Below are 13,401 nucleotides of genomic sequence, written 5' to 3'. Positions count from 1 at the left end.
CCAGGTCCTATACCCGGGTCCTGAGAGCTCTCTCTCCAGTCTGGGCCGGACCCCTCCCCTAAACTATCACTCCTCTCAGTTCACAGAGGCTCCTGCCCTCCATCCCAGAGATTCAGGGCCAGAATCCCAGAGAAACCCTCATTTCAGTTCAGAGTTCTCCCAGTAGGGCCTGGGAAAGTCCCCTCCCCCAGCCCCTCGTGGCCCACCCCAGGCGCCCTGCTGACCCTCCCTCAGTACTTTCCTGCCAAACTCATCCTCCTCCTGCCCCACCTGACTCCCCCGACCGAACCCCCAAACTCCTCCCGGCCCAATCCATAGTCCTCCTGTGTTATTTCTCTTCCCAGTCATTCCCCAAACTCTAGTCAACTAGGCTCCCTTCTGGTCCATCCCCAAATCTTTCTGGTCCACCTTAGTCTCCTCCCAAATCACACCATCCTCTCTGACTCTTCTGCTCCATTCCAGACCTCCTCCCTTAGCTCAAAAGTCCTCCCTGCCCCACCCAACTGCTTGCCTTTAGATTGCCTTGGTCCAAGTCCTGCTCCCCATTTCTGGACTCCTCACCCTTAGACCGGAAATCTCCCTGCCCATCATCACCGTTATATCGAACTCCTCCCAGTCTAGCCTAGAATTTGAAGAGAGGATTCAGCCCAGGACTCTTCCCATCAATTGCAGGCTTCTTCACCTTGGATCCTCCCAGCCTGGCCTGGGGCTCCCTACTCCTGAGAATCTGTCAGGGTCCCGGCCCATGCTGGTGGGTGGGAGGGTCACAGGCACAGCCCTAGGACCAGAGGGGCAGGGCTGGGGCCGGGCCTGGGGTAACATTGTGTTTCTCTCCCCCTCCTCCCTTCCTCTCCCCCCTTCCTCCCATGCCTCCACCTTGTTTCTCTCTAGCAAATCCCAGTCTCTGACCAATGCCTTCAACCTTCCAGAGCCAGCCCCGCCCAGGCCCAGCCTTAGCCAGGACGAGGTGAAAGCTGAGACCATCCGCAGCCTGAGGAAGTCTTTCGCCAGCCTCTTCTCCGACTGACACCCCACCCTGAGAACCCCCAAATCCCTGGGCAACCCCTGTCTGGGCCTGACTCCATTTCTCACTTTTGGAATCTCATCCCTTGAGACGCTCTCTCCTGGATCGCCAAGATCCCTCTTCTCACTCCTCAGAATGCCCACATCCCTGGGGGAACATCACTCCTGGTCCTAAATCCAGTTCTCACATTTGGAATTCCTGAGTCCTTTTAAAAGCCCACTCCCGGTCACCTCAAGACCTACTTCTCCATTTTAGAACCTCCGAATTCCTGAAGACCTCCACTCCTGGTCCCCCCAGAGTGTGTTTTCCTTCCTGGGAGCTCCCAAACACCAGGCAACTCCTCCTGGGGCCCTGAAATCCCTGGAAAACCCCACTCCTCGTCCCAGATCTCTCAAGCACACCTTGTTCCCTATCCCTTAAGAAACTCCTACCTTTGAGACCCTTTCTATAGATCTCCCATCTCTGGAGATCCACCCCTTCCAATGCCACCACCCAGCCCCACAAGGATTTCCCTTCACCCCCCGACCACCCCCATTCAACACACTGGGAGCTCCTCCCGCTGCTAGGACCCCTCAGTTCCCCAGGGACCCCTGCCCCACTTTCCTGCCTCTGACAGCTGTCTTTAAATATGCAAACTCCACCCATCCTCCCAGAATCCTTTGCACACAGAAGGCCAGTGGTCCCCTACTTCCCCACCTTTGCCGTGATGTCTGTGTCTGTGACTGACGTGGCCTCCTCTCGTGCCGTGCTTGGCATATGTGGTCCTCGTTCATCGTGCCGCCTGTGGTGATGCGTGCAGTGGCGCTGTTTGTGTGGTCCGCACCTCCCCCTGACCTCCACTCTTTGCCTGGACTCACCCTCACCCTCAGCGGCTCTGAACCCCATGAGAAGAGTCGGGAAGCAAAATAAACAAGCAAAGGCCCAGCAGAATTCTGTGCTTCTTGGTGAAGAAAGAAGGGAGTCCTTGAACGGTGGGGGAAACACAGGGGACCCCCAAATCCACATGGGGTGCTGGGGACCCCAAAATCCAGTGGAAGGCACATCAGGCACAAATTTCCAGAGAGGTTATGAGTGGAATCCCTGCCACAAATCCCAGCCATTGGAGATGGCGGAGCTCCTGAATTTAGAAGTATCCCCAAAGCCAAGAGGAAACCAAACTATGGAGGAGGCAGGGGTCTCCAGCTTTGGGGGTCCCCCAATTCCAGAAGAACTGAAAAAGTACACAGGGAACCTCTCATCTCCCAGGGCAGGGATGGGGGATCCTGAGGCAGTATCAGGGCAGAGACAGAACATTGATTGGTTGGTGGGCAGGGCTCCTTGGCGTGGCAGGCTGAGATTGGCTCCCTGGTGGCTGGGGGTGGGGCCTAAGGCACAAGGCGGGCTGCGCTGAGTAGGCAGGCAGGCAACTCATCAGCCTGGGTACGGTGCAAGGAGGGTTCGGAGGCACTCCGCTCAATCTTGGGGAGTGACCGCTGCAGCAGCTCAATCGTGGCCAGGATCTGGGGGCAGGGGTGGGTGAGGAGGGGTGTCCAGAGCCGCGTGGGCACCCCAGCACCCCCAGACCTCAGCCTAACGAGGAATCGCATACACACGTCTTACACCTTGGAGCCTTGCACACACACGGTTCACGTTCGCTCCTCAGAGGCTCCCTCCCCAGGGTGTCCAGACCTCCTCCCCGGCCCACCTGGGGGAAGAGAGGCCGCTCCTCCCGTTGGAACTTGAGGCAATCAGACAGGAGGCGCCGCATGGCCTTGGGGCAGTTGCTGGAGATTTTGCTGAGGTCCGGGGACAGATAGCCACGGCCCACCATAAAGATAATCTGTTGGGGTGGGGAGGAATGGGGTGATTGGGGCAGTCCGGGCTGGGAAGCCCAGGGAATTAGGGGTCCTGAGGGACTAGGGGGGCTCCTTTTTGGGTTATTCTGGGTATTGGGGCCCAGAGGATTGTGGGTATCTTGTAGCTCTAAGGATTCTGGGTCTCTGAGGACTTGGAAGGATTCTCTGCTTACAGAACAGAGGGATTTCAGCTTAGGGGAAGTCAAGGGTTGTAAGTGTCCAGGGCCCAGAGGGTTATGGGTCCACAGGTTTCTAGGGGGCTTAGGGACCTAGAAAGCACTGGGTCTGGGGGAAACATGAAATTTTGGGTCTGAAGGGGGCTAAAGGATTCTAGCCCTCAGGACTTTATATTTCTGTGGGGGTCTGGAGCCTAAAGTACTAGGGGTTCCAGATACCGAAGCCTGCCGGATACTGAAGGCCCAAACGGTTGTGGGCATCTGTGAGGATCCCAGAAGCACAGATGGAATGTTTCTGGGCTGCGGGGATTTGGAGTACCCAGGCTAGAGGGCCGTGCGTGTCTAGGGGTCCAGAGGGCTTCTGGGCATCTCCGGGTATGGGGGATTCAGGAGATTCTGGACTTTGAGGACCCAGATGATTGCGGATGTAGGGGAAGGAGGGAATTCTGGGTACAGGAGACCCAGGGGATTCTGGGAGTTCTCAGCCCAGAATATTTGCAGTTTCTAGGGGAAGTGTGGCATTCTCAGTCTGTGCAAAGAAGGAGGTCTGGGGTTTGAAGGCTGATGGGATCCCTTGGCCTGGGAGACGGCGGGTAAGGTGTGGGGCTCACCTGGTCACGGCTGCCAATGTGGCTGTAAGGCAGTGAGCCGGTCATGAGCTCGTAGAGCACAACCCCATAGGCGTAGACATCCGACTGGAAGCTGTAGGGGTTTGGGTCCTGCATACGGATCACCTCAGCCGCCTTCAATAAGCCAGACCGAACAGGAGGAATATGGAGGTCAGCAAACGACTGGCCCACGGAAAACTGGCCCATAGTCCCAGATCCCATCAGCCACACTGGGTATAACTCAGAGCCAGCCACACGAGGTGAAGCATGAGCGGTCCAGACCCCCACACCTGGCACTGGCATCCCTGTTCCCACTCAGCCTCCCACATCATAGCCCAGCAGCTTATGTCCCTACCTGCCCCCAGTCCAGCCTGGCCCAACTCACCATCCACAGCACCGAGCCCGAGGGCTGCTCCAAGGGCTGGGCCCCGCTCCACCGCGTCTTCACTGTGGCCAAGCCAAAGTCCCCGATCTTCACCGTGAGCCCCTCATGTAGGAAGATGTCCGCCAGGGTCAAGGACCAAAAGCCATGCTTCTTGCCCTGACTGACGCCTCCACACGAGTCATGCCTCTAATCCTGACCAGAAGACCCTCAATGTCACACGAACTAACCACAACCTTGATATGGGTGGGGAGCTCCAATTAATGCCCCCTACACTCAGCCCCCCATGACACCTGACTAGGAAGCTCCTCTGATGGTATCCATACCCGCCATGCCTGTGATCCGGACCAGAAACGCCCCATAATGTCCTCCCAAACTGCCACTCCTCAGACACTAAACTGTGAGGTGCACTGAACAGTCCAACACAAAAGAACAGCACCTGAATCAGCCCCAACTCTGACTCCTGACCAAGAGACCCCCATTAAAGGCCCCTCACCAGCCACAGCTCTGGCACCTGGCAAAGGGAACTGCCCCATGTGCCCCTCCCTGTTCACCCCCAGAGAGCCCCCCACAAGAGCCATTCCTCTAAGCCCTCATCCTGTTAGGCACCCCCCACCCTACCCCAGCCCTCAGACAGGGACAGTGAGATACTGTTAGACTTGAGATCTCGGTGGATGATGTTCTTGGCATGGAGGTAGCTGTGGGGGTAGAAGAGGTGGCAAATTATCTGGGGGCTACTGCCTCTGCCCACCCCCAGGTCCCCCAGCCTCTCCCGAGTCCCCGGGCCAGGATGCTCACTCCATGCCCTGGGCCGTCTGCCGGGCCACATCAATGAGCTGGACCATGTCGAAGCGCGTGTCGGCCACATGCAGGTGGTGGTAGAGACTGGAGCCCTCGCACCACTGTGTGATGATGGCAAATCCCGGCCGGGTCATGAAGCCCATGAACAGCAAGATGTTGACGTGCCGGGTCTTCCTGCAGGCAGGGCGGGCGGTATCAGGGCAGGGAGGGCAGATAGCAACTTTCTGAGCATCGAGAATGGCACTGTTCACTGCTGCCTTCTGTCAGCATTGCTACCCTGTCTTCCAGGAGGCTCAGGGCCCGAGTATGGCCAGATTCAATGAATCTGTGAGATCTGTTTGCTGGGCTGTGATTCCATCCTGGGGGCTTATGTCCTGAGCTTCCTCATCCAGGTCTCCCAACAAAAGCAGGAGGGAGGGAGTACCACCCTCACCCACTACTGATTAGGGGTCACACCACTGACCCTGACCTGAGCCTGTGACCATTTCACGAGATGAGAAAGTGGAAAGCCAACCTTCTCCAGTGATATGTCAACATTATACTGATAAATGCTGGATAAAAATATCAGTGACGTGAGATTATATCCTGTTAATCATGAGAGGCTTAAAGGTAACAAGCCTGGGGGGTCTGGACGCAAATGAGATCTTATGTTCCAATCCAGGCTTCCCTGGGTACTCACGTGCCATCTCAGGGAAGACACATAACCTCTCTGTGCCTCATTTTCCTCAGCTGAAAAACTGTGGTAATTATATGAGCTACCGGACAGGGATGTTGGGAGAAGTATGTGAGTAAATAACCTGTGAGGTGCATTGAACAGCCCAACACAAGCAAGTGCCCTGAAAGTGTCACAGTCCTTGTTATTATCGCTATGGGGGACCTGGTCTACCTCACACAGAAACTCAGTCCTGCGTGAACAGAACCACCCTCATTCAGAAGAAAACCTTCATCCCCTACAGAAGTATTAACTACAGTTACAATGGTAACATAAATGCAAAAGTACATCCACGATGCTCTGCAATTTTGCTCATGTCCGAGTGGATGACAGAACGAGTGAGCGTTCTTCATAGCAGTCAAGTTCTGGTTTCAATATTAACACAATGCAAATTCACAGCCGGCTCAAGTCACTGCCATTTCCCAGAGAGGAGCAGAGACTAAGAGTTTTCTGACTGTGGCATCCATTGTAAGGATGAATATTAAAAATAGCACAAGGAATTCTGATAACATTAACTCTGTATCATAATTACGCCCACTTGTCGGGGGGAAAAGCCCACACCGGCAATCCCAGGAGTGGGAGTAACTAGGGTGGCAAAAAGGAAGCCCCAGGGCTTAGCGCAAATTAATGAATATAGTATTAATGATATGTTAAGTAGAGCAGGGTAGGGTGTAGCTCAGTGGTAGAGCACCTGCTTAGCATGCAGGAGGTCCTGAGTTCAATCCCCAGTACCTCCATTAAAAAATAAACTTAATGACCTCCCCACCCCTAAAAAAGAACAATACAGAAATGCTTACTGAAAGAATTAACCAGAGCAATTAACAAAATAAAGAAATAAGCAAACCAACTACAACCATTAATCAAATAATGATTAAATTATGGTTCTGATTATAGTTAATCTGGCTCTTTAAAGTATTGTATTATTATAATTAATAACAAGAAGGCAACATGATAAACATATACTAACAGTGCAGTACAAGCTGAGGAGAAGGCAGGATGCCTTCCTGGTGATGCAGTTAACTCACATTATGCCATTATCGTTAAGTACGTTCAATAACATTCGCATTACTCTGTTAACGTAAGTACACGGGATAACACACGTGGTGGCAACACACGTGATGGCCTGTGGCCATACCCATTTCACAGCAGGCCAATGAGAAGAGCCTCATTTTGGAGGCAGAGCCATTAATTAATATCAATATTTACCCAAACAGAACTGATAACATCAACAGAGGACCTCTAGACATATCCGTTTCCCAGGGGGAAACAGACAGACAACTGACGATTCCGGTTATAACACGACACAGATACAGGTACTGTGCAGGAGGCGCCCCAGCATGGCCTTTCCCCAGAGAGGCCCCCAGGCCGTGCCTGCCACCCCCCACCCCTGTCCACACCCGCGAGCCATCTCACCTGAGCACCTGCATCTCGTTCTTGAAGGCCTGGGCCTGCTCAGCTGTGGGTTGGGCCACCTTGAGCACCTTCACGGCCACATCACCATGCCACCGCCCGCGAAACACGGTGCCAAACGAGCCCGTCCCGATCCTCTTCAGCAGCTGCACCTCACTGGGTGGCACCTCCCAGTAATAGCCCGAGTCCCGGTACCCGAGATTCTTCTGTGGGCCACACGGGTGGCATCTCAGGGGCCTGTCCACATCCTTCATCGCTCAGCCTGTGGAGCCCCCACCAAAGGTGACCCGCCCCCACCCCGTCCCAGAGCTTACCACTTTCTTCTTGTCGTCGGCCAAGGGTTTCCGTTCCCGCTGCTCTGAAGGGGACTTGGAATGTGGGGACTTCCTCCCCGAGGACACGCTGGCCGGGCCAGGGCTCCCCCGGGGAGCTCCATCGCCACCACCTCTATTACCAGCAGCTGCAGTTGTGGGGGGGATGTGAGTGGAGCCGGGTGGGGTGGGGTGGGGGGCTCAGGGCAGAGGCAGTGGGGGGCTCACCATCGGTGTTGAAACTCTGGGCAGTGAGCTGGAAGAAGAGAAGAGGGATGGGAGTCGCAGAGAGGACGTGGACAACAGGAGGCACTCTCTCCTCTGCCTGGTGCTCCCATGTCACCCCCACCCCGCCTCAACACCAACCTGGATGAGGCTGGAGTCCATGGGGGCTGTGGTGCTGACCATATGGACGTTGGGGGTGGACGTGGAGCGGATGCGCTGGAGGGGAGCGTTGGCCGGGGCAGGGAAGGGGAAGTGCTCGGGGTCGCGGTGCTGGGAGCAGGAGCTGGCGGGGGAAAGGCTGTGAAACCACTGTTGGGTGAACGAGAGAACCAGTAAAGCCGCCCCCGCCCCTGTCCTATGTGTGTGTCTAGCTCACACAGAGTAAAAGTCCGCTGTTATTACTGTTATTCATCTGTTCAGCAGACATTTACTGAGTGCCTGCTGTGTGCCAGATACCATTCGAGACAGTGGAAATAAAACGGTGGCCAAACAGATAAAGGTTCTTGCCCTCATGGGGCTGGTGGCAGTAGGGAGAGAAATAAAAGACAAAGAATATTTACTATGTCCCATGGTGACAGGTGCAATAAAGCAACATAAGGAGACAGAAAGTGTCACTGGTGGTGTCAGGAAAGGCTTCCCTGAGCAGGTGACAACTGAGCAAAGACTTAAAGCAGGCAGAGCAAGCCATGCAGATAGCGGAAGAAGAGCAATATATAATATTGTATAACTATATGTACTATTCAAATATATTATGCATTATATAATGTACAGTATGGTATCTGTATTAAAATGGCAATGCTTTAAGTATATATAATAACATTATCTATGCTACACATGCACATATGTGTAATAGATGATACATATTATATATATGATGTCACAAAAATATTCCTTAATGTTTCCTTCACTATCCCAAAATGCAATTCATAGGTAATTAACTCACATACACCCATAATTAAAAATAACATAATGCCCTAACTTTACTATTTTATATATATACTGTTTTTATTTATATTACATAAAAATGTTTGATGTTTCACATTATATGAAAATAGTATAAACGTAACACATTATACAATAGCATACGTACATATAGACATTATAAAATACGTAGACACATAAAATGCATATTATATAAACTTATGACATATTAGAGCAATAATATACTTCAACATTGAAATGCTACAGTATAATCTTAACATAAAGGAGAAGTGAAAGGGAATTTATGACAAAATAATATGTATTTCAAAATGAAAAGGCTTGAGCATGGTTATACTGGAAGAATTAACAAGGTAGTTAGATACATATATAGGTAGGTAGATATTGTAATTAATAATAAGAACTTATTATCCTGTAGCAGATCTTGTCCTAAGCATTGGACATGTCTTAACTCATTTAATCCTCACCAGAACCCTATGTCGTAAAAGTATCATTATCCCCCCTTCACAGATGAGAAAACTAAGGCCCAGAGAGATTAGGCGGTTTGCCCAAGGTCCCACAGCTTCATGCCCTAAACTCACACTTGTAGGCGCTCAATAAATGTTTGTCAAGTAAACAAATGAAAAAAGTATGGCTTGTGGTCTACAGGGGCCTCCAGATTTTCTTCTCCTGACAGCAGCCCTTTAGCTAAGGCATCCCCTACCTGGGACCCTGAGGGGTTAGCGGCTCATTCAGGGGGCGGCTCGAGGGAGTCTCATGCTGTCTGGAGCCTCCGGACAAATCCTGGACACTGTGGTAGAACCTTGAAAGCATTAAGGGTATAAAGCAAGGGAAGGTGGGTCAGCTGTCTGCGAAAGCCTTGTGGCTGGGCCTCCATCCTCCCCATCCCCCCAGCCACCCCCCCAGGCCGGGCTCACTGTTGGCGGTTGGTACTCATGTCGACACAGACTGTGGGGACCTTGGAGGAACAATGCTGGTGGAACTTGTATCCACAGGTTTGGCAGCGGAAGCCATGGAACAGAAACTTACGGCAGAAGTCACAAAATGCCAGGCTGAAGAACGTCTTCCGTACCTGCTGCCACAGAGCAGAGAAGGGTGAGGCCTGGTCAGGGACCCCCCCGCCACACCCACGGTCTGCCCCCCGTCTCTACCCTGAACTCACAAAATTGTGCATGGTCAGCGGGACGTCTTCGAGGACCTCCACGATGAGCTCCTCGCCATCCAGGGGGGCAATGGCCGTGTCCCAGGCAGTGACTGTCTTTCGCCTGCAGAAGGCGTGGAAAGGAGTGAGTGGGAGGGTGGACAGGGGCCGTGGGGAGGAAGGAAACCCCCAAAAGTCCCATCAAGCCTGCCATTCATGGGAGTAACAGATGACGTGTTTCATTCTCGTCAGGGCAACTTGGGGGACTAGTGCTCTCCTTGCCCCCATTTTACGGATGGGGAAACTGAGGCTCAGAGGGATGAAGTGACTTGACCAAAGCCACGAGGGATGATGAGTGGCAGGACAGTGTGAAGAGTCCATGCTTTTAATCACGAGCCAAGGAGCAAATGAAACAGTGTAGAAACAACTAAATCTCAGAAGTACTGAGCAAGCCCCCGACAAAGCAGCTGGTGAGGCCCTGAAATAAATAAAAAGCACTGCGTGGATAAACAAGGTCCTATTGTATAACACAGGGAACTATATTCAATTCCTTGTAATGGCCTATAATGAAAAAGAATATGAAAAGGAGTATGTATATAACTGAATCACTACGCTGTACACCAGAAATTAACACAACATTGTAAATTGACTATACTTCAATTTTTAAAAAAGCCAAAAAAAAAAATAGCAATGTGTGAATGGAATACAAAAGTTTAAGAACCCGAGAACAGAGGAATAAATGGAAGGTTAGCAAGGCCCACACAGGAGACAGAGAATGAGGAAACCGAGGAAGGAGAGAGCTGACAAGTTGATAAAACAGTGAAAGGACAAACATGAATTCTGGGAGGAGGAGACAGAGCGCGGTGAAGACTTGGGGCCCAAGAAGTACGTAAGCTGCTGACCTTCCAGGCCAACAAATGAACTAACAAAGTAATGAGACAAAAGTGGGATGGACTCACAGATTCACTGAAATAAGGGAAGATTACGAGAGACTCTACAGTAGAGTGGAGTCGAATGACTCTAAGGAGGGGAGGGAAGGCTGGGCGCCCAGTTGGGGGCCGGGGTGCCACACTTACCCCTTGATGAGCCGGTAGACCACACAGCAATCCTGATTGAGACCCCGCACCTTGAGGGCCTTGTCTAGAGAGTCGTAAACACTCATGCCATCCCGGACAGTCACCTGTGTGTGTGTGTGTGTGCGCAGATGTGAGGAGTCAGTGCCTGATGAGGTCCCCAGCCGCTCCCCTCGGCCCTCTGCAAAGGCCCCCTTCCAGTCCTTGTCACCTTTCTGATCCAAGACTTATAACCGGATCCACGCCCACCCCTCACCAGTTGTGCTCCCATCACACTCACCACCGTGCGTTGCTTGTTGGGCAGGTACACTTTGACGGTGCCCACTGCCCGGGACGGCTCGGCCCCGTTGGCAGGGGGGCCCCGCGATGGCTCCATGGAGCCTAGGACTTTGTCAAGAAGGGCTAAGGTGGGGCTGGGCAGGTGCCATGGGGCTCCTAGAAGACAGAGGAGGAATTCAGAGGCCCAATGATGATAGTCTGGAAGCAAAATGGCAGAGGACAAAAAACTCAATCTCCGGTCTCCACGTCACCCCCTGTAGCCTAATTTCCACGCAGCCCAAGGGATCTACTTCCTCCTCTCCTCAGCCCCTCCTGTTGTTTGTCTCACACTTGAGTGACGAGGTCTCGGATTCACTACATAGGGCGGGGTGGGGTGGCGGGTAGGACGGAATGAGAGGCAGCACACACTGTCCCGGAGGGCACAGGAGCACATAAGTCTCTGTGCTGGGGACTAACGGGGAAGTCGGCACGCACTGCACTGGGGCGTGTCAGGTACATAATGGACATGAACAGGCTGTCCTGGCTTTCTAAAGGAGAAGGGGGGTTATCAGATACTCTGGTGTAGGAGGAGTCACAGACAGGGTGATGGGGAACTAACAGAGGATCATCAGACACTGCCCACAGTCTGGGGGAAATGGAAATTGCACCAAACAATGTCCTTAAGGGCACTGTGGACATCCCTTAGCCCTGGGCTGTGATGATGGTAGATTCAATGATACTGTGTTAGGTGGCAAGTGGGAGTCACCAGACTGTGATGAGGAGTTCATGGAGGCTCAGCAGACACTATGCTGAGGGGGAGATGTAACAGGGGTCACTAGAGACTGGGGAGAAGAGTGGATAATGGGTGTCACCAGACATTGTCATGGGGGAAAGGAGGATAATAATGCATCACCAGGCATGGCTGAGGGGAGATAAATGGGGTTAAAGTGGGGGTGGGACGGAGGGCGTTCCAAAATTCTCCCTCACAACTAATGAAGGGGTCGCAGACATAGTACTGGTAATAATGGAAGGAGGCTGGGGAGGGTTAAAGAGGAGCAATGGGGGAATCCTCAAACATTCTCCTAGTGGGTTAGACATTGATCCAGAAAAAGGAAAGCGAGGAGTGAGCGGCGTCTTCACGTATTCCGGTTGGTGGTAAGGAAGGGTCATCAGATACCTTAGAGAAGTTAAGAGGGACTCCAGGCAGGACACACCACAACCCAAACCCCAGTCGACCCGGCCCCGCCCACCGAGAGCCTTCCAGTCTGCGCAGGCGCGCTGCCACACGCGACGGGCGAAACCATCCCCCGCAGGCTTGCACCCCTATTCCAGTCTACCCGCCCCCCCGCTGTCGGCGATGGTCTCGCCCCGGGTCAAACCACTCCTCCGGTTCCGGGCGGGGGGCACCGGGGCCCAGGCGGAGCCATCCTGGACCTGAGCTTTCGGTCCCGGCTCCGTGCCGGTGTCCGGCGGTCGCTTCAGAAACCTAGCCCTGCCGGGCCCGCCCTCACCTGTCACGCCGCTACGGCCGCCGCCGCCTCCATCTTGGGCCTGTCTTCTTGTTTCCTCGCGGAGTCCGCCTCCACCGCCCCTCGGAGTTTGGCCATTGGCTCCACGGGACTCAGCCCTCCATCCTTATTGGATTAGATTCACGCCTGTCAAGGCAGGACCGGCGGAATGTGGGTCGTGTTCCGGATTAGGAGGGGCTGCTAGGGCAAATTCGCACGTCCTGACTCGCGCAGGCGCAGTCGGGAGGAGACCTGCGTGCGAGGGGCTTTAACCCCAATCGTGCCGTGATGGAATAAAGCAGGGCTTTTGGGGGGGGGGTGCACTTGGGTCTGACTTTAGGGGTTCCTGAATCTGGGCGGGGAGTCCTTAAGCGCCCTTTTTGCTCCAGTGACCCGGCGCCCTAAGTACCCATTTGATATTGTCCTATGTCTCAGTTTCACTGTCTCTGAAATGGGTTGGAATCAGACCAAATAGCTGCAACATTTTCCAATTCTAAGAGACTGTAGCCTTTGACAACAGGGGGTCTATAGTGTGGCAGGGGCTGGGGGTCTGGCCCTGCTGTTTTGTGAGGCTTCCTTCAGGAATGGAGTTGATAAGGATTTTGAAAAACAAATCATAGATTTGTTGAAGGTGAAGAAGGGAGGGAAGTGTGGACCTGCACTAGGGCATAACGCAGGGAAGCGTGTGGACATTGTAGGGTAAACACAAAGTTTTTAAAAGTTGAATTTTCAGGGGGAGGGCATAGTTCAAGTGGTAGAGCGCATGCTTAGCATGTACAAGGTCCTGGGTTCAGTCCCCAGTACCTCCTCTAAAAATATAAATGGACCTAATTACCTCCCAATGCCTCCGCCCCCTCAAAAAAAAGGAAATCCATTTTAAAAAAAGACGATAACCATTTTTTAAAAAGTTGAATTTTCCCTGGTTTCACACATGAGAGTCTCTCCATCCTCCCTTTTCTTAGAGTATTTCCTTTAGAAAACATGTGAATTCTTTCTCC

General features: G+C 52.8%; 2 protein-coding genes across 6 annotated transcripts in view; one reads left to right on the top strand and one right to left on the bottom strand.

The window, feature by feature from the left end:
- The window catches only part of SYN1 (synapsin I), a 41,487-nt gene extending 39,536 nt beyond the window's left edge, over nt 1-1,951 (top strand). Inside the window, exon 13 of one of the 2 annotated variants that reach the window (XM_032475602.1) lies at nt 930-1,951. In XM_032475602.1, coding sequence (XP_032331493.1) covers nt 930-957 — 28 coding nt within the window. In that variant the 3' untranslated portion in view covers nt 958-1,951. Of the gene's footprint in view, nt 1-891 lie in introns of both variants that reach the window. The other variant, XM_032475601.1, reaches the window with a different exon arrangement.
- On the bottom strand, nt 1,943-12,552 carry ARAF (A-Raf proto-oncogene, serine/threonine kinase). 4 transcript variants are annotated; one of them, XM_032475603.1, is made up of 16 exons: nt 12,407-12,552; nt 10,918-11,072; nt 10,641-10,744; nt 9,586-9,688; nt 9,341-9,495; nt 9,127-9,225; nt 7,626-7,782; nt 7,488-7,515; nt 7,263-7,408; nt 6,952-7,154; nt 4,824-5,000; nt 4,677-4,723; nt 4,029-4,147; nt 3,647-3,778; nt 2,709-2,843; nt 1,943-2,523 (listed from the first exon to the last, which is right to left on the bottom strand). In XM_032475603.1, the coding sequence occupies exons 2-16, from the start codon at nt 11,011-11,013 to the stop codon at nt 2,389-2,391; spliced, it is 1,836 nt and encodes a 611-aa protein (XP_032331494.1). In that variant the 5' UTR covers nt 11,014-11,072; nt 12,407-12,552; the 3' UTR covers nt 1,943-2,388. The 4 variants fall into 4 exon arrangements, with proteins under 4 accessions (XP_032331494.1, XP_032331496.1, XP_032331495.1 ...); XM_032475605.1 differs by having other exon boundaries at nt 7,626-7,767; XM_032475604.1 differs by having other exon boundaries at nt 10,918-11,114; nt 12,407-12,514.
- Nucleotides 12,553-13,401: the final 849 nt, after the last annotated feature.

Source organism: Camelus ferus, chromosome X (assembly GCF_009834535.1).
Source record: "Camelus ferus isolate YT-003-E chromosome X, BCGSAC_Cfer_1.0, whole genome shotgun sequence".
Taxonomy (NCBI): Eukaryota; Metazoa; Chordata; class Mammalia; order Artiodactyla; family Camelidae; genus Camelus; species Camelus ferus.
Note: the sequence above shows the minus strand (reverse complement) of the source record. Positions and strands in the feature narration are given on the sequence as shown.